This window comes from Lineus longissimus, chromosome 4, assembly GCF_910592395.1.
Source record: "Lineus longissimus chromosome 4, tnLinLong1.2, whole genome shotgun sequence".
NCBI classification, from domain to species: domain Eukaryota; kingdom Metazoa; phylum Nemertea; class Pilidiophora; order Heteronemertea; family Lineidae; genus Lineus; species Lineus longissimus.
In genome coordinates this window covers 24,289,692-24,316,926 of record NC_088311.1, presented here as the reverse complement: position 1 = coordinate 24,316,926, position 27,235 = coordinate 24,289,692, and the positions used below count along the sequence as shown (strand labels likewise).

The following is a 27,235-nucleotide window of genomic DNA, read 5'->3' as shown; positions in this document are numbered from 1 at the left end:
GGGGCTGGGCAAAACATTGGGACGGACATCATATGTATTTCGAAAGCACGGCAAGGATTTTCCCGGCTGTACGCATATGAATAATTTTATGGAAAACGAATCAAATGTAGGCCCTACGTACGTTTACAGTTGACTTTTCCCTTCCATGTTTTGTTTGCCTGGCACGTGATCGACTTGTCAGCGCCGCCATGTTTGTATCCGGGTGCACACGTGTAGCTAAAGTTCGCCCCAATGGCATTCGAGTCAATTCGAGGGTCGAACTGTCTGGAGACGTTTGGAATCTTCGGCGGCACGTTACATGAGTTGGGGGCTGCAATTACATTCGTTTTGAACTAGTATTCTGTGAGAAGTCATTCAACGCCAAGATTACAATGATCAGTAAGTTCGTTGAAGTATATGGCGGCGAAAGCTTGCTACACTAAAACATGCGTTAAAGATGTCTTCTTGTTAGGAAAACGGCACCGCGCGACTCAAATTGGCAGGTTTGGCATAATAACTTTAACTGATCGTCCAAAATTCAATACAAATGGCTCTTCTTACCACTACAATATAAATATCCTTTCCACTTCCCATTTGCCTGACATTTGATAGCCTTGTCGCCGACATGTTGATACCCTGGCTTACAAGAATACCGGAAGATGATTCCATACGTATCCCGGTCGACAGCCGAGTTGAAGTTGTTAATGGCATTCTTTATTGCTGTTGGTGGACCACAGCGGACGACTGTATCGCAGAAAAAAAGGTAAGTACATGTACCTATGAATGGCCAACGGGGCCGAACCTCATCAGAGCTGGATATTATCGCAGTTTCTCAGCACTAAGCGACTTGGGCGAATAACTCCCCCTTGATGGCATACTAATCCATTACAGGATTAAAAGCAAAAGTGACCAAATATTTACAAGGAGTGCCTTGCCAACTCGAATTGCCTTTCTTTGAACGCTACTTTGATTCCGAGGAACTCACCACTGCACATAATTTCAATTCGCTCCCAAGCGTCATGACGGCAAAGTATGTCCTTCGTGGGTTTTCCGTCAGCGAATGTATATCCAATAGCGCACGTGTATCTCACTTTATCACCATTAGCAGTCCTTACTTTCCCATCATGGGTGGCATTCCTAACTGTTGGAGGGGTCTTACATCCTAAATTATGGTAACAATCTGAACTAGTTGAAGTAATGAGTGTACCTCACGGGATTTGTATACAAAAATTTCAACTCGTTTGTTTCATATCGTACTCGTTACGTGTGTTAAGTTGGTAAGAACGTCCTAAATCTGTTAACTTAGATTCAGACCTAGCAGAGAACTTGAGCTATGCAGTGATTTGCTGAAATTCTGTGTGTTCTTTGCATACCAAAGACAATGCCCTTGTGACATTTATATACCTTTTCTAATCATAATCTTTCTGCAGCAATAATAAAACACCCTTTTCACTGGCAGGTATAATTTTTCATTGCTACAAGGGCTTTCCGATTTCTCTTGAGAATAATTTCGAATACGTTTATTTGAAAAGTTACAGACCTCCGCACATGCCGATTTTCTTGTAGTGGGCCATGTTCTGATACGAGAACATTTTATGTTGCTGCCTATGTATCCAGCACGTCCCGCTAATCGCGTCCCAATCCACTGCCTTGCAGTCACGCCTCTTGCTGCAGAAGTAGCGGCACTTCGCCGAAGTCCAAGGACAGCCAGTGGGTAAACAATTGACATTGCTACCGCCATTGGAGCGCTTATCGGGGTACAGCTTCATGCACCCTTTTGATTTGGCGTACGGCTCTATGGGAATAGAGAAGAGAGGAGCGCTTAAAACACAATCTAGTTTAGCCACAACTCAGGAACATATAATGAGTCATCTCTTTTAAGGTAAGTGATTGAGTTGTTTTAACATCCCTCAGCCCACGTCAAAATGCTGTCCTCTCACTAGAGATCGCATCTCACCAGGCTACTAAAAGTCTAAAATAATCCAATCAAATCTCAATCAAACTTTCACTGCTGGGGAATTAATCGCAGAAGGTGATGAGATCTCTATATTATGACGATGACCACCTGCATGTTTGAAAATTGACGGTAAGCTTATTTTGTGGGAAAAGAATTGAACACTCTTCAGTTGTCTTGCGAGTGGTTCAATTCAATACATAGCTTTCATGCATTCAAAACAATTTCTCTTAAGGAATGTCTTCCTTAATTGAATTACGAAGTAAATTATATTTTCTTTAAAAAAACGATAGCACATAAGGCTTACCTATGGTACATGGGTTGCAAGCGGTCAGACATTTTGGGATGATCTCAGTTTTCGTTTTGCAAAAGCCTTTCTTAGCCCAGTCACGACAACTAGCGTCTTGATCCTTGCATTCTACGAAAAGTATGGTAATTTGAAATAGTCATATAACTTGTATCATAGCGCTTTCAACAGTTGGGGCTTAATTCCCACATATATATGGCCATCTCACCTCTGCTTCGATAGGTTACGAGCCCAAGGAGGACCCAAGGATTTTGAATCAAAAATAAAATCCTTGGGCGGTCTTATCAGAATCGTGTATTGACACGTTGAAGTTGCTCAATTTCACGTAGTTGGGGACCGGTGGGATTCGAACCAGCGCAAAAAGAGGAGCCAATCGGGTCAGCGCCTCAGACTACTTAGCTACCCAAGTACAGTTGAAATAGAGAGAGCGGTAGCCGGTACATATTCAGCACGGGGTTGGGGGCGGTGGGCGACGCTGCTTGGGTCTTTTTGCGCTGGTTCGAATCCCATCGGTCCCCAACTACGTTAACAAGTCCCAAATCTCACTCATGATATCCCTTACGAAGAATGTGTCTCAATTTTAACATGGTAAATCCACAATTCACCATGGTAAACTGACGGACTTCACCGTGGTGAATTGGGACGGTGAGGAATATTTACCATGGTGAGCATTGTAAACTCTGAATTCACCATGGTGAACGGTGAATTCACTATGGTGAACGGTGAATTCACTATAGTGAATTTGATTATCCGAAAAAAGCAGGGACTCAAAAAAATGCATTTACGTCGTCCTTTGGCTTACGGAACCTGCCTAATGCATTTCCACAGCTCGGCAAATCAGTGTACATGTATGTACAAGTATGTATGCTAAAGCCAAGCCCACATTTTGACAATGCCTGTCATATTGATCCATTGACAGAACAAAAGACTCGTGAGCAGATTACTGCTTCTGGCCGGCCAAGGGGGAGAGTATTTTGCCCCGTCGGATAATGTTACGTCAAATGTATTGTCTTCGGTCATGATCGGTCGCGGTTGATTTGAACGCCAGTTGGTTGGTGTGTGAGCTGCGGAGAACATCGCGGGAACACTTGCTCCGATTTCAAACGTAAAAATTCCTTCAAATTTTCCGAAACAAATCAAAACGGCTGCAGCAGAAGGTATGGCACAGTATCTATTCCTGATAAAGGTATGGATTGATTTCAAAGGGTTTTTATTGTAGAAATAGTCATACAATCAAGGCGGGAATGAACTGCGCAGTTTGAAATTTCTAGCTAGACATGTGAATTATGTACATCATTGTACTTCATGTACATGTTCAACGGCAATTTTAATTGCTATCGCTAATCAAATACCATTTACTCAAAGAACCTAAAGGCGCACGTCCAAGTCATGATGTTGAAGATGGAAGAGATCATGTTAAATCTGCGTGATGCATGCCATCATTTCTTGTTTAGGACTAGTAGGGTTAATTTAGGTCAACTGAGGTGCTGCTTCCTCTTGGTGTGTTTTCACAAACTGGACCTCACCAGTCAGTTAGCTGAGAGCCAACGTGGAAGGTCACCACCTATTTCTATCCAACTTTTCCCATATTTCTCTGTTTTTAATCCCAAATTATTCAAACAACCAACAGCATTATATCAAGTAAGATCTTAGCGATATTCACATGTGACCGTTTGAAAGAGGTGATATTATTTAGACCTATTTCACTAGTTCTACACATTGCCACTCCCTTCCCCATACAGTACACTTTCCTGCATTATCTGCAGCATGTGCAGTGAGTGTGTACTGTATCTATTCAGTCCAGAGTTTAATAATAATTTATAGTAGATTTCCTCTTCTCTTCATTTGCTCAAATGTACTACTTGCCAAGCTCTGGAGGCAATCACGTACACTTCTGTTCTATCCATTGATGTGGAAACCTCTATTGAATTCATGAAGGTTTGTCTCATTGTAGGCCTATGTAAATTGACGTAAACAGTTAACAGTTTTAGATTCAACAACCATTCATTTGGCGGCCACTATCCCGACTGTGGTGTAGCACCCGACTATAACTGGCATGAAAAGGGGATACGCTGGTTATGGATGTCAGATCGTGGTTCCCTGACCTTTGCAAACACTTTCACTGGACACAACCCACGCGGCGACACCGAGGACCGCTGGCTGATCTATTGATATGTTCGCAGTAGGGTGTCAAAGTCGGAGAGAAGAAGAGCCACTCTTCTCTTGTAGGGGGTTCACTTGGAAGTGTTTGCATTTGTTAGCCTATAAACACAAGATTTTAATCCCTCAGTCTTGGGTTTGGCGGAGAGAACTAATCTTACATAAGTCCCAGAACAATATCATATGTCTTTATGGCAATATTTATTACTGGGACCCAGTACAGTGCCGTTCTATCCAATATTCCTGGGGCTGTTGGAGAGGCTTCTTGTCTAAACAGTGCCATTCTGCCCCCTCTAAGGCATACATTGGTAACTAAATGAATTGACTGCGAAATGAACGCAGTTGAACACATTGTGAATAATTCAGTCTCGGTTTCGCCAAAAAGAAGGCGACATTTTATTATTTAATAATGTATATGATCATGATAATTAGGAGACCCTGTGTGGGTGTTTGATCCAACATACTTTGATGTGATTGGCGATGGAAGTTTGCCATCGTGCCTTTAAAGGTATAATAAAGACAGCATTAGTAGGGATGCTACCTGGTGCTATTCTGATGGACCACATTGCCTGGAAAAGTTAAGTGACAGGTCTCTATTGTCTTATTTCACGTTGCGATTGTCCAAGTGAAAGGTAAGTCTCACTGAGAATGTATTGGAAGGAAATATTGATCTTTACTCCTGAATTTGACCATTAACTTGATCTGTCTCATGATTTCAGAGGTGACTGACCCCGCGGCCCTTAAGGTGTGAAAGTGAGAATGATCAGTGCCAGCCTTCAGAATGGAGAGGTGGCAGTGCCCAGTTTAAGCAGGTAGGATGCAGAACTTGTGTAACAAATACGACTCAGATCCAATTGCACCTGATGCATGTGATCGTATATCCATAGCAGGCTAACGAAACGTCTCTTCCATCTTGACCCTCAAATGTATTGACATCGCTCAGCTTCGAGACAAAGCTCCTATGGGCGGAGGCTATGGAGGCAATAGCGCTGGAAGTTCAGTACGGACTCTTCGGATCGATACCCCAGGGGCAGGGTTATAACTGCAATTTGTGCAGAATGGTAGTGGTACGCAATAAATGCACAGGGGAACAAATTCACAAACGAGATGGAGACTGGTCTTTAGGGCACAACAATTAAGCTTCTGAGACGCTCCCTATAATTTCAATGTACATGTATCTTATTTCATTTTCAGGGTCATGGAACAACTCTTCTCTCCGTGAAAAGACCTCCATGGAGACGAAAAATAACTCTGGGCCAAGTCTCAGTAGAACCATACCTTAACCCGACGTCACCAACCAATAGGGAAGGACGCGTTTTCCAGTGGTCATTCCATTCTGCTCCACCAGGATACGAATCCTACCAAAATGTGGCGGCACCTGTTCACACATGTAGTGCCTTCAAAACTGCTTGTTAGAAATACCGCTTGGTGGTTCAAATTGCATAAGCCCGTTGATGATGTCTTTTAACGTGGCGTTAAGTTGATTGGACTTAACTGCATGAGGTAACGCCAAGTAAGTGCTGGCCCTAATGTATTCTGTCGGATTATGCTATCAATGGTTCTGTACTTGATGCCATGATGCTAATAGCTCGTGATTAAAGTGGGTGATAGAATGCTTGGTTCTTGGACTTTCTATTTCCGGCTGTAGAAACGCCCAGAAAAAAGTTGTAAATTCTGCTCTAATGATTTATTGTTCAATAAAGATGTTAAAAACAAGATCGTGATATTTGTCATCCTCTCCTCGGTGACCCTTGACGTCCCCACTTTGATTGGCCCATCATAAAGTTATGGAACGACACTTTATTAGACGGCGTTCCTTCCTCTCATTATATAGGAATCCACGGCGCCGAGTCCATGAACAAAAAGATGATGATCGGCGACTACCCATCGGTGTCATGTTTACTCCCTGGTAATACTGCCACCTTCCGTAGAAAATCTGCTTCAAGTTGCGAGGGGTGCTGTCAATGTCCCATGCGTCTGTCCTCCTGTTCCATAAACGCCCGGTGAACACCAGCCCCAGGACCAGATGCACCAGGCCCAGTATCATTGTATAGTCTTGCCCCGAGTACAACCATCTTGACCCTCCGATGATCAATGTACATGTATATACCTTCTAATTATCACTTTACGTAAATAGGTTGGCGTTAGCTCGCATGCTTTTCTTTCCTCGTGACGATATACAGCAAAATAGTAACAACCCCACAATCACGCTAAACCTCCCTAATAAGGCCACGGTGACCCTTTATAAATGTTTCATCAGCCTCGTTATTTTGCCGCTACGCGGCGCGTTGGGTCCTCGCGTCTAGATAAGCGGAAAAGGGTTAAAAGGGAAATTTTGGTTATAACATGTATTCGGGAATCTAGCACGGCACCCTGGCCACTGAACAGCCTTCAGCGGTGATATCAAATCATCGCACAGTACATTATACACTGTAAACCACGCTACATTGTTACTATTATAAGGTTAGAAAATTGCTTTGGTCAGACAACATGCCGGGTATCACCACTAACCAGTATCGCAACTTCGATGCATACTCACCTTCGCAATTCCTACACGATAAAGCACAGCTCGGGATCATATACAGCGGATTCTTCTTGCATTCGCCGTAGTTGCTCCACATCGCACAGTCTTTATGAGTATCTGTGCAACCTAGAGGAGCACCAAGTACGTACGGTTGTAAAGGCAATTTCAGTTCAAGGAAAGAAAGTACAGAGATTAAACGATTTTAGATCGGGGGTGGGGGGGGGGGGGGGCTATAGGCAGGAGTTAGAGGCCAACCTGTTTGTCTTCAGCTGACTAATATGCACCGTTGGAATACTGGGTGAATATTTTCGATACACTGTGAGATAGGAGAGAAACCCTATCGGCGACTTTGTGCAACTTAATCTGACCTACCTGGCTCCTGCCTATAGTCTCCCTTTCAGATAGTAATCGACGATGGCCTTTCGGTCTCTCAACCCATGTAATTCAATCTGTCATTGAACGATAGCGTAGCGCCAATTATTCTCAGTGAGGAAACAATGTTCTACTGGTACAAAGTTACCGATGTTCTCCGTGAGGGGGACCCAGGTTCAAGCACTTACCTTTGCCATTGCTACATCCGACCATGAAAACAAGCAGGAGACACACGCATGCGATAACTGTCCGACGATTGGTCATCACTGAAACGAATGGGTTCATTTCATGTCATTATGAACTCAACATCCCCAAAAACATCATCTTCGCCGACGTCATTTTTCTTGGCGCCGCGACGAATGCTCCTGAACCCATCTAATCAGTATTAATGTGGACCCCTTGAACCCATTTAAACGATATATACAACGTGGCAAAATGGGCGCATTGGTCAAAAGCACTGATCGTGATGTTCTCTGACATATTAGACTTTATTTCGTACGCTTTTAACTACGATGCCAAGTTAAAGATAAAGCTATCTTCAAATCATTGACCAGTTGGTTCAAACAACCTGGCCAAGGCACACCACTCGCTTACGCTCTTCCCAGAGAAAATAAACATGTTTTTTACCTGAAGATTATATCCTGACCCAGTCAATCATAAAATGGCTCGTCGCAGTAGAGAAATAGACTCAGACAATCCTCCAATGTCTCGTTCCTTCGATATGAACTGACAAAACACGATCTAAGCCTGCAGCGACTTTCTTCAGCAAACATTGGTTTGGCATGGGAATAGTGTTTTCATGATATCGAATGCATTTTCATTCGCTGTACTCGTATAGCTTGATCAGTTTCGGACTGGCGTTTATTTCTTACTCTAGAGCAACGTTGTAGTGCATCATCAGTACGAACCCTTCAGTTTTGTTCAAGTTGTACTTTGTCTTTGGCACCTCAATCATATCTCGTCAGTTTCTCTAAAGATATGTATGCTTTTCCTTGCTAGATCCTCATCTAGAGTCGTTCAGCGGCCACATTGTTTCCCCGTTCAAAGGACCTTTGGTGCCATATTACCCCCGGTCTCCACAGATATCAATCAAGGGTTTCAAGGAGCAACCAGAAGAGGTGGTAACTTGAACTCGACCAGTAGGGGAACCAAGCAGTGACTCGGCCGAATCCACGGCGTCTTGATCATCTCTTCCGCTGTGCTATCGATGCCCCACTTGAACACATTAAAGGCAAAGTTAGAGTGTGAATACGTTATATTTATTGCACAAGAAATATAGTCTTTCGGAATGTAAGATTATGTCACATAATCAAAATAGGGCAAGATTTTTCAAGATTATCGCATGAATAAAAAATATCTGAAAAATATTGTTTATTACATTGTCAGCAGTTTTCGTAGATTTTCTAAATACAAACTGCAGTTCTTGGACGGAAATTTATCATAATTTAACATTAAACTTTACATGATTTCAATATCAGCAGCAATGAAAGAGCAACTCATATATTATACAGCTCATATCACAATAGTTTTAGGGCGGATGAACACCATGATTGTCTATACTAAGCCTCGGACCCACGCCGGACAGCCTTGTTTGCAGCGTCGTACTTTTCCCGAGCTTCGATTGCTTTTCTGCTGTTCTCTACAAATGTCTGGAATAAGAAAGGAATCGTTGATAGATAACGTGATCAATGTTTCTGTGTTCGTCTCTGCGGACTGTTTAATTTGATTTTGTATGATCGTTGGTTTTGACGTCACAAAAATAGCATTCATGTCCGAGCCGTACATCCTATTCACTCGTTCATGCATTCATCAGTTGTCTGGAATGATTTGGCTCCGGTTGACCAAAATAAGTGCAGTCACTGACACTGGCGTTCACTAAACATGGCGTTTAGCCTAATGGACTTAACTGAAGAAGTTAACACTCAGTTTAGTTAGTGACAAAACTTGTTTTGATCAGCCAGGCCCAGTTTAACGGAAACCAAGTTTCTCCAAGGCTGTTTGTTGGCTCGGCATCACAGATAAGTTTGGATTACACTAGAAATCTCTCGTCAAGGAATGGGTATTAGATGGTGATCAGCAGCAGCATCAACGAACTAGTGGCACTTACCATCAGGTTCTTGCTCATGTAATATGGTTTGGTGATGCCGTCATTCCTCTCCGAATCTTCACAGAAACACAGGAAGATCGTGTCGATACACATCTTAAGAAGAATGTAGTAAAACACTCAGCTGATTAGACAAATAAATACTATCTTGGCCCTTCGAGTCTACTGTCTTTTCCGGTGGTCCACAACCGGTATAAGTTGAATCACCACATTGGTGTTGATGGGTTGCGGAGAAGTCATATGAGACTACTGGTTTATCAACATCACAATTAGATTCAATAAGACACAGTTTCAATAGGCGAATGTGAGCGATGAATGAGCTTATTCCAACTCAGCAAAGGAGGGAAAATCATCGCATCGGCTGTCGAGGAGCTGTGACTTCCCGGGTGTGACGTCGGGACAGGAGATCGTCTCATCATGTACCATGCCATTCAGTGCGGTTGGACCGGGCACCAATCTTTACACTAAAGACTGTTTTCTTACCTCGTAGACCGAGAGGAAGCAGTGTGAAATCACAAACGATGCGAGCCCGCCAAGAAGCAGAGGAACCCACACGTAGTTCAATTCCTGGTTGTCCTGGAAAGAAGAAATGACAATGGAGTAAGTAAACTATAATAGATTTGAGGGGAGTAGGCAGCGCACATGATTTGGCTACGGCTCCATACATGTCATAAAGTGTATGAATGAGAAACTCACTTCCACTCTGTATTGACCAAATGCTGCAGTTTTTGACTTTGAGGCATACATTGTCACTAGGAAAGATACTGCGCACCTGCCAACATGCAGCTTGGCCTTTGACCCGCCATGTAGTTAGCCCAATGTCCTTACCTTGACCAGTACGAATCCTATGCAGATGGTGATGGCGACCACCATCAGTTTACCCATTAAAAGCACGAAATCGCCCACCGAGTTGATCGCAGCCACGCGTAATGCGTTGCTCACAATCAACGAGAATGCTTTGGCAGCTGCTTTGCAGAAATTATATCCGTAGATTGCTGAAAAAGGCAACGGAAAGTATTTCAAATTATGAAGTCTTTTGTACATTTTACACATAAAGTCTACACATTATGTCATCGACTCTGGTCGATGTGCTGCATTTTCTGTAGTTGGGTGTACTGTTTGCTATACGACAAAACACATTAGTGTACATGTATGTGCGTATGGTTTCTATATTCAACTTCTTCTCGAAACAGGTAAGTACATCCATGAAATACATGTACATGTAGAATGTTTCGAACAAGACACCTTTTGATATTCCAGTGTCAGCAGAACTCGTGCACTAAATAGAAAAGCTATGGATATCACAGCGCCAAAACCGGTACCACTTACCGATTTCGATGTAGGCATTCCTATTGAGAAACTTGAGGAATTTCTCAAAACACCACAAACAACACTGGAGACATTTCAGCAGAAACTGTACAATTGGACCACCTCGTCCATGCAACCTGAAGAATGGTAAAACAGATAGCATTTTCAGGAACAGTCGCGGCCCTTTTCTGTATAGTTTGCAAATGGCGTAATACTGCATCGATTTGAATTGCAGTGGCTGATAACTCAGGGACGCTCTGTTTAAAGGAAACTCTCTTAACAATTTCGAGTTTGGGGTAGGTTATTCTCTTTGGGTTAGCCCTTGTAGCAACGTACAGTGTCCTTTTATCGAAATATCAGACTGGTTTGAGTCCTAGTTAAAGTTGGTCCAGCAGATGTAATCCGATCAGGTCCATGCAGGAAGACATTTGTAAGAAAGCAGCATTGCACGTTACCCTTAAGCGAAATATCTAACCGGTTAAAGATCAAGTCTACGTTGGTTCAACAATTGTTATTAGGTCCTTACAGGAATCCATTTGAAGGAAAGCAATCTGTTACTCACTTCTTTTGTATGTACGCCAGGATGAGCCTGGCGAGCATCACCACCGCGATGATGAAGGATCCAAAGGCTACAGAGCCGAGATGGTAGCGGATGAGTCGACCTGTTGAGCGAGCAATGGGCCAGCCGAGCTTGTTCTTCTTGTCCCTGTAAGAGAAGTAACTAGTGAAGCAACTACTGAGCAACAAGCACACCATATATATTCCATGTCTCCGATATCATTCTCTAAAAAAACATGTAATCAGACATATAGGAATTTTGGAGGGAAGAGGTCTAATGAATTTCAGTAATATTCTTTTTGTTCCCTCGATTTCCAAAATAAGACCCCTTATCGGATTTGCGATACTGACCTTGTGAAGTACCAGGTTGCTACAGCTCCTGCTATCACAACTTCTTGGCAAGCCAAGATAAAGTTCATCACCCACAGGGCGCCGAAGATGAAATACCATTTCAGGTACTGAAAACGTAGATGAGAATAGATACATTGGTATCAGGTTGAGATAAAGTTAGTAAAGCCAGTGTCAATATGATACTTTAGTATTTTCTTCAGATGACCTGTTAGATCGTGAAGTGCGGTTTCTAAAAACATTGTGAAACATTAAGCTCGGCTTGGTTGACATTGAAGTGAAAAGTTTGTCCGTGTGAACCATGCATCTCAGGCAATCAGGAAACGACAAAGGTTGTTTCATTAGACGTAGTTTTAAGGCAAATGTTTGATCATAAGTACCAAGTTTAAAGGACAGACCACTGAACTGCATGTCGGCCTGATATATCTTCTGTCAACTTGTGACAGTGTCTTCTGTTGAGAGACAGTCGTTTCCCATGACCAGTCGAGCCTAGTGCATAGAGCGAATTGCATGACTTTTTTACTTACAAATAATAATTCATCGTCTTTGAATGTCACCTTTCCTGTTTGGCTGACGACTGGCTGACCTAAAAGGGAAAACACACTTCGTTCATCATGATAACGTAGAGTGCGGACAGTCCGAAACTCGTGTACATAAGACTAAGGAGAACGAAAGGAACTTGAGACTTTTAGTATATCCTTCTAAAACATTCCATTCAAGCATCGTATGAAGGGCTTGCCGGCAAAAAAGCCTAAATCAGACTTGGGTTGTTTTGACATGATGACAGATTTTGACACATTCAAGACTTCGACTTCATTTGATTCATTCAAACTTGAACACATTTTCATTGAACTTCACACAATTATGATAATAATTATGATAATCAATAACCTGACACTACCATGATCGTGTCATCCTCAAACACGTTGTAAACAACCAGTGAACGTGATTATAAACAATTGTACTTACTCGATGTGAGGACGTAGAGGAAGATATACCCGATGCCACCCATTATTGCCGCAAATGAAAGGAAGGTCTGAAAAAACAGGAATAATAGTAGCTGATAAAATACTTACTCGGTATACACGCAGTTTGGGTGAGGGTCCTTGCGATGACAAGAGAGTTCATTCGTGGGCGTAGCCAGGCCGTTTAAGAGATACTTGGAACTTTGGAATGTGTATGAATCTATTGAAAGCAGACAAAGCCTTAGATCTGTTAACAATGAATAAAATACCGTCAACTTTGATGAAAATTTGAAAGACTATAACACTCTTCGGACTCCGCAGTCGCAACTCCAAGTCCGGACGTGGTTATACTCTCTGTAGAGAATGACTCCACCCGGCAAGAACGAACGACAAGGAAAGGAAATCTCAGTGAATGACGAAGACACTGCTGTCTGTGTCCGCATTTCATACTAACCCAAAGAGGCTGAATTAGCAAGAGAGGCATCTTTCCGAGTGCGTTACCCGCCTCGCGGAAGAGCTGGACAACCAGGGCAAGACGTTTGCGCATAATGAGCAGGATCAGTAATATGACCAGACCAACAGCCGTCGCAATTGCGGCATAGGCTAACCACGTTTTGGCGGTTTCTTGGACGACTACTTCAGCGTATTGGATTGTGTACCAATTGTACCTGGAAGTGGAATGGAAGCGTGTCCAGTGATTGGTGAAATGATGAATATAAGCAGTGGGAGGAGGCCGTTGGTGATGACCATTTCCAGGGCACGGTTGACTTGCGTGGAAGATGCTTGAGCGGTTAACCTTTTCGATGTTGAAAGCGAACAAAATCTGTCACTAAAATTAAAGCAGTAGTGTTGGCTGTCTCAGAACTTTCTTACCCAATGTAAATCGCTGACAACCTATCTATCAAGGTCACGAAGGTAGGGTCAAACTTGTCAGTCATTTGCCTAGCCACTCAGCTTTCAATTTGAAAATACCTCTGGCATATAATGCAAAGATCACCAGTTTAAAACAGAGGTATCTACGCGCGTCGGCACGGTCTAGTTCGTGATATTAAATTTTAGGCAAGTGAGAGTGGTTTCTATTCCTATTTAATGGGTCGGTTTCGAACTGTGTGAGTTAGCCTTACCAGCAGTAACCCATGCCTCCAAGACAGGCCAGGATGAGCAGGACGTACATGGTCCAGATCAGGATAGCGGCGATGAATCTCATCACCACAACTATGAAGAGCGCAACACCTGAAACGTACGAAGAGAGCACTAGTTTCTGATCACACGGGAAACCTACGCTGAGACAACCTCCAAACAAGGGCGCGGCACCCGCTGTTGCTGTTGCTGGTGTTGCTGTTTATTGTTGGATGGACACTCCTTGCTTCGTAAATAAAAAAGAGAACTGCCTTGAGGAGGAGGTTGACGCTGATTCTGACTCAAACTCGCACTGATCATCCGTGTGAAAGCGAGATCCAATCATGACCTCAGATGTAGAGACTAACGTTATTTCGAACATGGGGCCTGCTGCACTGAAACAGTCATTGTTCCTCTAAGAAAAACTAGAAAAAAGTCATGAGTTACATGTCAACTTTATAATTGAGGCACTATTGAAATCTCTCAGGATATCTGTGGATGTCCTAATGCAGTGGAATTTAAAACTTACCCGACGATATGGCGGCGAGGTAGCACACCTCTTTCCAACCAGTCTCAACGTCTTGCACGAATTTCTGCCAAAATAGAAATTCGTTTGGAATGTTGTCAACGTATGAAAATACAGTGGAACCCCGGTAACACGACCACTCATGGGACCGAAGTTGACTGATCGCGTTACCGTTAGTGAAGTTGAAAATCAAGGGACAAAATGCATGATTAAGTTTTCTCGCCAAAGTTGTTGAACATTTTCTTAACAGAAGTCATGGCAGCATTCGTCTTTTCACGGCAATTAGGCCCTTTGGTCGGGTTAGAGGGGTGAATTTGGTCATTTGGACCGCCCAATCCAGTGGTCGTGGTCTGGGTACCATAGGGTCTGACTTACATCGGTGAAATCGTTGTCGATTGTATCGAGGATACTTGTGACAGCCCCGGCGACAGCTGCGGCCGCGTCGATTCTATTCTTCGGAACGCAGCGGTTCAAGACAGAGACACTGCAATCAAGAAGTAAAGGGAATACTTTTTCAGAGACAGATTCAGTTTGGATGGTTTCGTTTAGAAGATGGCATCCACGCAAACACATTTCTTACCCCCTTGGTACAATTGTGCACAAAATTGCAACCTTCAATCAAATTGACCCTAGCTGAGTTCTCAGATTCATTTGATCGCATGTTTAATAGAACGTGAACAGTTTTATGACGTGCATTTGTTGATAACCGGTGGGCACGGGGATGACAGAAAAAGTACATCTCGCAACTTCACCAGTGAAAACAATCTCCCAATGAAAGGACGCCGCTTCGTTTGCCTCCCGGAAGGCACCAACCGGAAGAGGCCAAATGTACGCTCCTAAGCAACCGTTACCAATGGCGAGGCTGGGAGATCGCAGTGAAAATCATCTTCTCAACTTACTGTGGCAGGACAGGAGGTGTCGGACACTGCCCGCTTGAAATGGAAGCGAGGCTGTACTGCGAAGGGTCAAGGTCATAGAAGCAGACACGAGAGTTGGAAGTGGTGGCAAAGTCGGCGTAGTCGGCTGGAGTCAACATGGTCGAGTTGCCAGGGCATGTCCGCACGCACATGACCGTGTTGTCTGTCTGGACTATCTGACTCACCAGAGGGTCGATTGGCGAAGGGAAGGAGTAGTAGAATGTGTTCCTGCAGGATGGACAGATTGAAAAGAACATCAATCAGCAACGTTGTCAGATGAAATATAGTTATTCCAACAATTTTTACTGTAAGTTGTTGAACCCAAGTTTCAGTAAATTATTAGACAGTTTTGAAAACGGTTAGAAGTGAACTGGTCGTTATTCAACGCTGATACCTCGACCAGGCACTAGTAGCTTACTTGTTGGCTGGTTTCGCCGTTTTTCTCGCAAGATGTTGGTGATCCAGAATTGGCCCGTTCGTCACAATCCCACATCTGATGTTAGCGTGATTTGAAGGCCATTATACTTACATCAGCCCTGTCATGTCCTTCCCACTGTTCGTGGCGTTTGGAATCGGGGTGTTTGGCTGGTTGCAAACATTACCCCAGCTATCAACTCCGAACAAAAGCCTGTTAGGGTTCCCGGACATAACACCCAGGTAGCCGACGTAACCCTGGAATGCAGATATTAGGGAGGTTAGGATAGGCCACACTACAAGAACGAGAACAGTGTGATTTTCCTTTCTGTGCATGACATCATTTAGTTTTAGCGGGCTTTCCTGTTCCAAGACGGACATGAAACGACTAACGGGTTTTCATGTCATGTGCTTTTCAACTTCGGTTTACTGATCCTTGCATACGTCGCGAATGTCCGGCGTGATCGGAAGTACGCTCAATAAATCTTTGCAACTTCTTCGGCTGTTTCGGGTGCAAAATAGTGGTGATCGTCCCAATGTCTAAATCTAAATCGTTAGTATAGCTTACCATCCCTCCAAGGCATGCAATAAGGAGAATGAGGAACACAACATCGCGGCAAGATCGGTCGTTCAGTGGCCCGTCAAAGTCATCTTCCTCCTGGATGTCGGGCTGAAAGCAGCCAGTATTTCATGATAATCTAACAAATACTACTATAAACGAGAAAATGGCATTAGAAGTTTTGGTAATTTCACACAGAATATGCAACAGTGGACCGAAGTGCTATATTTCATCCAAAACCTCTGAGTCCTCAAAAGTTGTCCGACTTACCGAATCTTCTTTATTTACATATTTTTCATCAGTCTTTTCGCATGTTGCACAACCCTCCATTTTGCTATTCCCAAGGCAGAGCCAGCGCCAGGGGGACTCGGATGGCCTTCCCCGGGCGAACCGTTTTTCAACAACAGCCTTATAAAATGTTGGTCAATTGCGAAAAGATAACAATTTTTGTGGCAGATTCTCAAAATTTGTCCGTCCGAAAACTTCAACGACGTCGTTGCTACGTCGCGCCGGTTGCGGTGTGACGTCACGGCCTGGCTTCACTGTGACGTCTTTGTATGAGTGCCCGGGCTCAATTTTGGCATTTTTTTACCCGCTGTTGAACAATTTTGTTATTTCTAAATCTAATGTGTTTGCACCCGGGATTTTTTTTTCCAACGGACAGCTTTGTCGGAACAACGCCGCAACATAAAATGAGATGTGAATGACTTTGCTTCGAATCTGGGTGAGATGTGTACATAACATGATGCAGTTTTGTTAAACTCTGACTTGTGCGGTGCAAAGGACATCTAAATTGTTGAGTATCTGTCCTACCTGTCCGTTTAAACTTACGTCTACGGTGGAGCCATTGGTCCTGACCGGTTGGATCCGTGTCCCCGGAGGCACAGGGGGTCCTCCGCAACAACCCATCGCTACGTCACCATCGGCTCACAATACCTGAAAATAATGTAGGCCATCTTAGAATATGTAAATAACCCAATATCAGGTTTTGCAGACCAAAAATGGCTGATGTCGTGTCCGTACACTGCAGAGTTTTTTTATTGCCATGGTGACCGGGCTAACATTACGTATTAATTTACGCCATCAGAGTGTTTGTCGACGAATAAGCGCAATTATTGGGAGCATCATGTAATCACCCCATTTGTCATGGTGGTACTGGTAGTCTTAATTAGGGACGGTTGGCAAGTAAACTGTCTGACCAGTTTCGAATCAGCGCCACTGATGACGATCGGCGGATTTTGTTCCGGTGTTTATTCATACCGTGATGGGATACAAAACATGGCGATTTTGTGTAAACTTTGGCCAGTGGTGGTACCATAATTCAAAGTCCACAATAGAGAATGCAGTGCTGTCTACAATATGTTTTGGAATGCATCTTACAAAAGATCGGAATACGGAGTACAGTCTCCTGCTGCACAAAATAATTTTATTGCGTTGCCAAATCAATAACTAATAAAACAATTGTGTAATTCTATGTCTGTCGCCAAAACAACATGCTAAAGACATATCTAATTCATTAGCCGATAGAGCAAACATTGATTTATGTATGAGGCGATAACTTTATCGGATTATTAGGTGCTTTTATTGGCCCCAAAAACCTATTGGTCTTGCTTGATACAGCCAACGCGATGATCATCCGCGTTTCCATGTTCTTGGTGAGAGCCACGGAGAATTCACTTGCCATGACTTTTCTATATCGAAATCACCCGGCAACTTGACGCTGATGGCTTTACTTAATTTACCGAAATGCGGTTGAAATTGGAGACCACTGACTCAACTTTTTCGACGTATAATGTCCAAAAGTCTATGTGTGTGTGCTTGGGGGGGGGGGGGGGGGGGGGCTTGAAGCTGAAGCGCTTTCGGGCCATTCACGCATTCACGCATTGGATTGGTTGAACTTCGAGCTGGCACACCAGGTGATCAGAAAAACATTCTACAAAATCTGAAAGAAAGCACGCTCACTCACCTAATTTGATACTCTCCACGACGGGCTACGGCAAAAAACAAAGAATCGAAATGGCGAATGTCCTGGAATCGTTCAATCAGAATCAGAGAGGGTTACTGCGTTTTCGTTGTTTCACCGTGCAATGATTGATGTGTTCCAGGCAGCGGTTGCTACACTAATGACGTCATCGCTCTGTTGACAGGCATTCGCGATGACGTTCATGACATCACATGATGCTGAAATTTTTTCAGGTAATGAAAATGATAAAAAGGTGCCCCTATTTTGCACTTTTGAATATGCTACGCCAATTTTGACAGTTTCTCTTTGACCTTCTTTCACAAAGCTGCTTTCTCAAACCCGGCGGTTACTCCATGATCACAAACTTGACATTTTATCTACTGCAAGGCATTCTAATGCAGTGGCATCATTCCTTCCAATAATAATTTTAACATCACTTGAGCCCAGCCCAAAGGCTCAACGGATACGGGTAGTGTTTTTTCATGTAGTTTCCTTGTAACTCAACGCAAAATAAATCGGTTAATGGCAATGCGATCGTTGATTGTAAATGGGAGACATACCTAAGGGCATTTAGATCATGCGCCGAATGAATAAGTACCGTAGAAACAATATTAAATGGCATTAGGTAGTTTATGCTTAATTCATATGCGCATGGTGAAATAGCATTGGGTTAGACCAAACGGGAGGTGTTGCTACCGTGCGAGGGTAGAGCGAGAAATGAAGGCCAAGGCCGAGGCGCCTCGCCGAGTGGGTTTTGGGCGAAATGGCACCTCTACCCAAGCGGCGTTAGGTGAGAGAACCAAACCCGACAGTGAGGGATCAAGTTCTATTTTGAAACACGTCAAACTAACCATCGAAATGTGATTTTGACGGCTTCACCAACCCAAGCGTTTGTGGTTGCCTGACTGACTGAATTTATTTCTCAATGTCGCATGTCAATATTAGTATCGGCCTTGCAGAAGGTAGGATTAATATGTAAAGTCAGGACTTAGTGAGCCCCCCTTTAGGTCGGGGGAGCTCCCCCGAACCCCCCTACGAGCATATGTTAAGTGCAAGCTCTAACAACTACAGCTGTTACAATGGGGGGACACCCCCCAAACCCCCCTCCGTCGACATAGGTTTTTACCAGTGCGTTGGGGGGAAGCTCCCCCCAAACCCCCCCGGCGGACAGTCAACTAGCCCTTCTGTGTCATACTGCTGGAGGGGGGGTGCGATGGATGGGACCACTCATATAGTTCCTTCCGACACATTTTTGTTTTGGTAATGTAATACATTGTGATTGACCTTATTCACGGGAATCGGGCGTTTCCAGTGATATACGACACAAATGGGTTGTCCTCATGCATTCACTTTCGAAACGCATTTTAAAATAGATGTTACGTCCTGTTAATGGGGCACGTCATCATCGCGTACATTTGGGAAAAACTCCCTAACGAGACCGGAGCAGACGGCTGAAAGTAGTTTATTTATTGGCCGCTAGGGTACAGAATGTACGTCGCTCACCCGAATTTTTCACGCAACTATAGCTAAATAGAGCTAGTTCTAGTTTGTGATTCAATTTGATACTTCAGATTTGGGCAGTAGACCAATATAACTTAGTCGTCAGTGTGGTTTTAAGCTGGAAAAACGTATTTGTTTTTCTTAAAGTGCCTTTTTGGGCGGGTGTGTGCGATTGTTTTGTTTTTATGTCACGTGACCTCGATCATGTCGACACAAAATTGAAATAAACCACCCTTTTCTGTCATTATTTAGGACGGATATTTCTCTGATAAAAATGTTAATATAATTGGCCAATTTCTTAGGCATATGATGTAGCGAATTCCCATGAAGATTTAAATTAATTTCAACCAATGGGATAGCAACCACCACCGGAAGATCGCGGAGAAATCGGTAAACTCAACGGAGTTAATTCAGAAAAATACCAAAAAAAATTGTTTGTAGGATATACAATCAATAGTTACTCTCTTTATTTCTCATCATTCATTTACATTATCTACTCCCGCACACACGTGTATCTTAAGAGCCCCTCCTAAGAGGGGGGCTTATTACATGTAGCATCGTGTCATTGGCAATAATACTTGCCACACGGAAGTATTTCACCTCATCTGGTGACTGCTGGTACTACCATGGAGGTGTTAATACCTCTATGATACTACCATCCGTTGTTTGTGATTGGCCACGTCAACTCGGGGTTCAAATAGGAGTAGCAAGTAGTAAAGTGAAACGTTTTGTTAATTATCCAATGTTTATTGGTTGTTTGATTGAATTAAAGTCATCAGCACATGATAAATATTTACACATAAATAAGCCAGTGATCAGCCCAATCGTCCACAGCAAATTTTTCAAATGAACACAAACTGCAACTGTTTCTGTCTGCATATCGAAACACTCAGAATGAATCAGATCCAGGAAATGGCCACTTTATTTCACTGAAATACCCATTCATGCAAATTACCCATTCATGTACCATAGCCAACATTCACAAACTCATATGGCCCCATTTACCTCGTTTCACTTTCATGAACGATTCACATTATTTACAAGTATATATACACAAAGCAGCACCAAATTAATACCCCATGTTACCATCAGTGACATGGTCGCCTGAATCAGCCAGGACGAGTAAGACAGTACGAACATACCAATCAAAGGTGGAATCAAAAACATAAAACCAACAAAATATACTCCTAACATGGGTAGTCCAAATGAAAAGCTGTTCAGTTTGTCGGAGTGAAGATGAGATATTTTCTTGATATGGTAAATGTTTCATCAGTTCATATTGTCCACCTTGTGATTGTGATAGCAAGTTGAAGGAGGACGAGTTTGGCAATCTAAACTGGTTCATCCTTATCAGGAGCAATCTTGGTTTCCACTTCATCATCAACTCTATCAACAAATTCACAGTCCACAAGACCATCTCCATCACAACCTTGATGGCTGCTATCACCAACTTCATCCCAAAAGGCCACATGTTTGTCCTTTACTGCTTCATTCGCAGGGACTCTCTGCGCATCTGTCATACTCGTATCCTCTGCCTGGGGCTTGGGCGTCACATCCTGCCAGACATCATGTGCTTCTTCCTTGAACTGTTGACGTTGTTTCTTTCCTCTTCGTTTTCCGAGTATCCGTATGTGGTTCAAAGGAATCAGGCCGACCTTACCAGTCACACTCGCTAACAGCCAGTCTCGCATCTGCGGCTGGAGTTCTGAAAGACAGACCATATTCATATAAAAACAAACGCCTAAACTATATTTCTGCCTGCCTGTTGGGCCCTTTAAAACATATGCTTATATTCAAGTTTGGCAAAAGACACACAAGCAGCTTGAGATGATGGTGATGACAACTTGGTTGCTCTGTAAATATTTTTTTAAATACATGTTACGTCTTAACGTACCTTTTGGGGCAACCAAAATTTTCTGGCCGGCTTCAAAGCTGAGTTCATCATCACTTTCACCTTCAAAGTCGAATTGACCCTCAGCCAGGAAATGATCAGCATCACCGGTGGCCCACTGTTCGACTTCTGAAATGAAATAAACAGCACTTACTTACAAATATAGGATGGATGGATGTGAAAATACAGCGAATCAGGATTTTACTTTTGGCCACTTGCCACATTCGCTGACAGTATCTTGAAGCTGCTGAACTCCCCAAGTGAGGACTGAATTTGCAGGTCTATGCATACATGTATACAAATGTAGGCGGCTGATCATTCTGTTTTTTCAATCACATATTGTCTTAACTTACCATCCGAATTCATGAAGTTGTGGAGAAGTTTCCAGATAAGATATGGCCCGCCCAACACTATAACAAAGAACAGCAGGACAGGCCAGCTGGATTTGTTCTTCTTTAGGTCGTTTACAATGTTCTCAGCCTTAGCCTCAACCCAAGCATCGTCTACTGGACTTTCCTTACGAAACCCCAACATGAAGAGAACCTTCCTATAGAGGTATCTCAGCGTCCTTATCACAGTAAATGCTGAAATGATGGCAGAAAACTGTGTCTTTAACCTAGTAAAGTGGTCAGCAAGTCCTATCACAGCTCTGAATGAACTATTTACAGCGAAGAACGTTGATTCTAGCACCATTGCGATAGACCCGACAGCCTGGACGATACTCTCTAAAGACTCAAATGCAGGTCTAGAGCTCTCTTCGGCTAGACGTACAAATCTGTTTGTAGAGACACCGGTGCTCATCCCTCCGTACCCCATCCTCCCATATCCTCCATACATCCCTCCGCCCCCTCCGTACATGCTGTATGGACTCATCATGCTGCTATAGCCACCGAAGCTCCCCAGACCAGAGCTGTACGAAGATGGTCCATAGGCACCAGACAGTGAGGTACTAGCTGGCTTGTTTGGTCGCCGTGGGACAGATGGCCCCATCGATCTGGTGTTGTCTCCAAACACATTAGTGCGAGGTCTTGTTAAGCCGCTAAAAAAGAAATGCCTTCGTTATACATGAGTTATACATCTGTCATTGTCCATCAGTATCATGAAACTATGCATTGCAAATATTTTGAGGAATGCACGATGGCATTTAATTAGTCTTTGGTAGCCTTCGTATAAGAATTTAGGATCAAAAATTTTTACCAGTAGGATGTTTGTATGTATCAATAATCGGCCAAGTCAGTAGCATGCCGGACAGGCTGGCCACTTTTTTCGGCTACCCTGTAGACCTCGCCTAGCTGTACATTTACATGTGAATAGATTAGATACACACACATCCCGAGTCATGGTTCCCTGCTGCTACAACAAATTGCAAAATAGTGTCGTTTTGTAGGAACGATAATTAAATTGTGGTACGGTTATTTATCTTGGGAACATAATCTTTGATAAAAACATCATTGCACCTACCCCTGGCCAATATTTGATGGGATATTATGCATTGAATTTGGGTTTCTTCTCTCCCACGGCTTTATTGGGGAATCCATTTTGACCTCCTTCGTGACGCCACCTATGAACCAATGATAGAACCAAAATATGCGTTTTCACTGCATTACTATGGGTTTTAACAGCCATTAACAGATGTATGATGTTCTTATAATCGAAACTCTACTAGCTAGTATCATATAATGGTATAGGAAGATATTTTTACCACAAAAAGAATACAAGAAGCAACATATTTTTCAAATTCTATGAAATTCCCCTCATGGCCAGGAACGGTAGCGTGGCCGAGCGGTCTAAGGCGCTGGTTTAAGGCACCAGTCTCTTCGGAGGCGTGGGTTCGAATCCCACCGCTGCCACATCCCTTTTTGATTTGATCGTTGTCATTCATTCCTTCTTTTTGTGATTCAGCAGTCATATTTTCGTTCTCAATCAAAAGACAACGGAAACGCTGAAAAATTCGAAACGTTGGAGGCCGGATGATTATCCAAAGAGCCCTCAGTTTCTGCAACCGTAATATGTTTTTTTCCACATTTCCGAGGATGCTGCAATACCACCGATTACTTTGGGAATTACCACATCCAAATCAGCCATATTAACGATGGATCCTTCTTAACATATTGCATTTATAAACCTCAGTGATATAAAAGATTATCATTGCAGTTGCTTTAACGTTTGAATGGCCTTTTTCATAACATTTTTAAAAATCGAGGCCAGCAGGGTCAGAGTCAACCAATCAATTGTTTTGAAAGGCTCCGGCAGGGTCAAAAGAAATAGGTGTTGGCGCCGATGATGTCAGTAATATAGCGGACTTCCACCCCACCCGTGAGATTTGCTCTCGTCACGTCATGTGCACATTCAGGTTGCACTGAAGTGCCATTACCACCTTCAGATACCCAAATGCATCTAGTTTCTTTATTGATGTGAACACATGGGGTCATCTCAGCTATTATTTCGCTGTATGGCATCTAGGCACAAGTGGTTTTCATTATCCTCCGCCTCTCGATATGACGTAGGAGTATAAAAAGCCTGAAGCTCAGGATACCCTTTGACTAATTCTGATTGGAAAAGTCACAATCCGACACTGATACTTTTGTGCCCCAGTGTATCCTCGAAAATACCAGCTGCCGATTCGAACAACCATCCTCGGTAGTACTCGAACGCCCGGAATCAGTATGTGCTGCAGTTTGAAAAGTTTGGGTGCGGGGTATGATAATGATAATAATAGCAATTTCGACATCTACATGGATGATTAGATAACAAGATAAGGAAGAAGAAAAAAGAGAAAACTACGGCAGATCCACCGGGAGTCGAACCCGTGACCTGGCGAGCCACAATCAAACACTCTAAGCGCTAAACCATCAAGGCCTTCATGCTGAAATGGAGATTTTATTCGCCTGTTATATGCGGTATGCAAAGGAGCGCGCCGCAATTGTGACAAGGTCGCGCAGGTGGCAAAGTGATTCGCCGAAATAGTTCCAAGTAATCGTATATTTCGATAGTTGTAAAGATTTTTCTCAACATATTGTATCTATAAACCTCAGTGATATAAACGATTATCATTGCAGTTGCTTTAACGTTTGAATGGCCTTTTTTAAAGTTTTTAAAAAAATCGAGGCCAGCAGGGTCAGAGTCAACCAATCAATTGTTTTGAAAGGCTCCGGCAGGGTCAAAAGAAATAGGTGTTGGCGCCGATGATGTAGGAATATAGCGGACTTCCAACCCACCCGTGAGATTTGCTCTCGTCACGTCATGAGCACATTACCACCTTCAGATACCCAAATGCATCTAGTTTCTTTATTGATGTGAACACATGGGGTCATCTCGGCTATTATTTCGCTATATGGCATCTAGGCACAAGTGGTTTTCATTATCCTCCGCCTCTCGATATGACGTAGGAGTATAAAAAGCCTGAAGCTCAGGATACCCTTTGACTAATTCTGATTGGAAAAGTCACAATCCGACACTAATACTTTTGTGCCCCAGTGTATCCTCGAAAATACCAGCTGCCGATTCGAACAACCATCCTCGGTAGTACTCGAACGCCCGGAATCAGTATGTGCTGCAGTTTGAAAAGTTTGGGTGCGGGGTATGATAATGATAATAATAGCAATTTCGACATCTACATGGATGATTAGATAACAAGATAAGGAAGAAGAAAAAAGAGAAAACTACGGCAGATCCACCGGGAGTCGAACCCGTGACCTGCCAAGCCACAATCAAACACTCTAAGCGCTAAACCATCAAGGCCTTCATGCTGAAATGGAGATTTTATTCGCCTCTTATATGCGGTACGCAAAGGAGCGCGCCGCAATTGTGACAAGGTCGCGCAGGTGGCAAAGTGATTCGCCGAAATAGTTCCAAGTAATCGTATATTTCGATAGTTGTAAAGATTTTTCTCAACATATTGTATCTATAAACCTCAGTGATATAAACGATTATCATTGCAGTTGCTTTAACGTTTGAATGGCCTTTTTTAAAGTTTTTAAAAAAATCGAGGCCAGCAGGGTCAGAGTCAACCAATCAATTGTTTTGAAAGGCTCCGGCAGGGTCAAAAGAAATAGGTGTTGGCGCCGATGATGTCAGCAATATAGCGGACTTCCAACCCACCCGTGAGATTTGCTCTCGTCACGTCATGAGCACATTACCACCTTCAGATACCCAAATGCATCTAGTTTCCTATTGATGTGAACACATGGGGTCATCTCGGCTATTATTTCGCTATATGGCATCTAGGCACAAGTGGTTTTCATTATCCTCCGCCTCTCGATATGACGTAGGAGTATAAAAAGCCTGAAGCTCAGGATACCCTTTGACTAATTCTGATTGGAAAAGTCACAATCCGACACTGATACTTTTGTGCCCCAGTGTATCCTCGAAAATACCAGCTGCCGATTCGAACAACCATCCTCGGTAGTACTCGAACGCCCGGAATCAGTATGTGCTGCAGTTTGAAAAGTTTGGGTGCGGGGTATGATAATGATAATAATAGCAATTTCGACATCTACATGGATGATTAGATAACAAGATAAGGAAGAAGAAAAAAGAGAAAACTACGGCAGATCCACCGGGAGTCGAACCCGTGACCTGCCGAGCCACAATCAAACACTCTAAGCGCTGAACCATCAAGGCCTTCATGCTGAAATGGAGACTTTATTCGCCTCTTATATGCGGTACGCAAAGGAGCGCGCCGCAATTGTGACAAGGTCGCGCAGGTGGCAAAGTGATTCGCCGAAATAGTTCCAAGTAATCGTATATTTCGATAGTTGTAAATATTTTTCTCAACATATTGTATCTATAAACCTCAGTGATATAAACGATTATCATTGCAGTTGCTTTAACGTTTGAATGGCCTTTTTTAAAGTTTTTTTAAAAATCGAGGCCAGCAGGGTCAGAGTCAACCAATCAATTGTTTTGAAAGGCTCCGGCAGGGTCAAAAGAAATAGGTGTTGGCGCCGATGATGTCAGCAATATAGCGGACTTCCAACCCACCCGTGAGATTTGCTCTCGTCACGTCATGAGCACATTACCACCTTCAGATACCCAAATGCATCTAGTTTCTTTATTGATGTGAACACATGGGGTCATCTCGGCTATTATTTCGCTATATGGCATCTAGGCACAAGTGGTTTTCATTATCCTCCGCCTCTCGATATGACGTAGGAGTATAAAAAGCCTGAAGCTCAGGATACCCTTTGACTAATTCTGATTGGAAAAGTCACAATCCGACACTAATACTTTTGTGCCCCAGTGTATCCTCGAAAATACCAGCTGCCGATTCGAACAACCATCCTCGGTAGTACTCGAACGCCCGGAATCAGTATGTGCTGCAGTTTGAAATGTTTGGGTGCGGGGTATGATAATGATAATAATAGCAATTTCGACATCTACATGGATGATTAGATAACAAGATAAGGAAGAAGAAAAAAGAGAAAACTACGGCAGACCCACCGGGAGTCGAACCCGTGACCTGCCAAGCCACAATCAAACACTCTAAGCGCTAAACCATCAAGGCCTTCATGCTGAAATGGAGATTTTATTCGCCTCTTATATGCGGTATGCAAAGGAGCGCGCCGCAATTGTGACAAGGTCGCGCAGGTGGCAAAGTGATTCGCCGAAATAGTTCCAAGTAATCGTATATTTCGATAGTTGTAAAGATTTTTCTCAACATATTGTATCTATAAACCTCAGTGATATAAACGATTATCATTGCAGTTGCTTTAACGTTTGAATGGCCTTTTTTAAAGTTTTTTTAAAAATCGAGGCCAGCAGGGTC

The 27,235-nt window shown here is 43.2% G+C and overlaps 2 protein-coding genes, 1 long non-coding RNA gene and 1 other non-coding gene across 5 annotated transcripts; 2 read left to right on the top strand and 2 right to left on the bottom strand.

Annotated features, from left to right (window-relative positions):
* The first annotated feature begins 3,299 nt into the window (after positions 1 to 3,299).
* Positions 3,300 to 6,052, top strand: LOC135487268 (uncharacterized). The gene is made up of 3 exons (XR_010446797.1): positions 3,300 to 3,397; positions 5,120 to 5,212; positions 5,595 to 6,052. It is a non-coding gene; the product is annotated as an uncharacterized LOC135487268 (long non-coding RNA).
* Positions 6,053 to 8,582: 2,530 nt separating this feature from the next.
* On the bottom strand, positions 8,583 to 18,274 carry LOC135486724 (choline transporter-like protein 1). 2 transcript variants are annotated; one of them, XM_064769793.1, is made up of 18 exons: positions 18,081 to 18,274; positions 16,928 to 17,050; positions 16,124 to 16,225; positions 15,671 to 15,813; positions 15,124 to 15,369; positions 14,600 to 14,708; positions 14,228 to 14,291; positions 13,704 to 13,812; positions 13,034 to 13,247; positions 12,584 to 12,650; positions 12,142 to 12,200; positions 11,618 to 11,724; positions 11,271 to 11,414; positions 10,730 to 10,845; positions 10,229 to 10,395; positions 9,884 to 9,976; positions 9,404 to 9,496; positions 8,583 to 8,945 (listed from the first exon to the last, which is right to left on the bottom strand). In XM_064769793.1, exons 2-18 carry the CDS (start codon positions 17,021 to 17,023, stop codon positions 8,856 to 8,858), a joined length of 2,019 nt encoding a protein of 672 aa, XP_064625863.1. In that variant the 5' UTR covers positions 17,024 to 17,050; positions 18,081 to 18,274; the 3' UTR covers positions 8,583 to 8,855. The 2 variants fall into 2 exon arrangements, with proteins under 2 accessions (XP_064625863.1, XP_064625864.1); XM_064769794.1 differs by having other exon boundaries at positions 16,946 to 17,050.
* A 1,993-nt stretch (positions 18,275 to 20,267) lies between these two features.
* LOC135486335 (peroxisomal membrane protein PEX13-like) lies at positions 20,268 to 23,016 on the bottom strand. Its single transcript, XM_064769045.1, has 4 exons — positions 22,930 to 23,016; positions 21,822 to 22,507; positions 21,472 to 21,597; positions 20,268 to 21,282 (listed from the first exon to the last, which is right to left on the bottom strand). The coding sequence occupies exons 1-4, from the start codon at positions 23,004 to 23,006 to the stop codon at positions 20,909 to 20,911; spliced, it is 1,263 nt and encodes a 420-aa protein (XP_064625115.1). The 5' UTR covers positions 23,007 to 23,016; the 3' UTR covers positions 20,268 to 20,908.
* A 220-nt stretch (positions 23,017 to 23,236) lies between these two features.
* On the top strand, positions 23,237 to 23,318 carry Trnal-aag (transfer RNA leucine (anticodon AAG)). Its single transcript has one exon. It is a non-coding gene; the product is annotated as a tRNA-Leu (tRNA).
* Positions 23,319 to 27,235: the final 3,917 nt, after the last annotated feature.

What these genes read in the sequence shown, in the direction of transcription:
- LOC135486724 (XM_064769793.1), bottom strand. Translation starts at nt 17,023, where the DNA reads ATGGGTTGTTGCGGAGGACCCCCTGTGCCTCCGGGGACACGGATCCAA. An exon ending in ACGTAAGTTTAAACGGACAG is followed by an intron (nt 16,226 to 16,927) that starts GTAGGACAGATA and finishes GGCTGCTTTCAG; the next exon opens with CCCGACATCCAGGAGGAAGA. An exon ending in TCGACAACGATTTCACCGAT is followed by an intron (nt 14,292 to 14,599) that starts GTAAGTCAGACC and finishes CTATTTTGGCAG; the next exon opens with AAATTCGTGCAAGACGTTGA.
- LOC135486335 (XM_064769045.1), bottom strand. Translation starts at nt 23,006, where the DNA reads ATGGATTCCCCAATAAAGCCGTGGGAGAGAAGAAACCCAAATTCAATG. An exon ending in CAACTTCATGAATTCGGATG is followed by an intron (nt 21,598 to 21,821) that starts GTAAGTTAAGAC and finishes ATTTCATTTCAG; the next exon opens with AAGTCGAACAGTGGGCCACC. An exon ending in AATTTTGGTTGCCCCAAAAG is followed by an intron (nt 21,283 to 21,471) that starts GTACGTTAAGAC and finishes TCTGTCTTTCAG; the next exon opens with AACTCCAGCCGCAGATGCGA.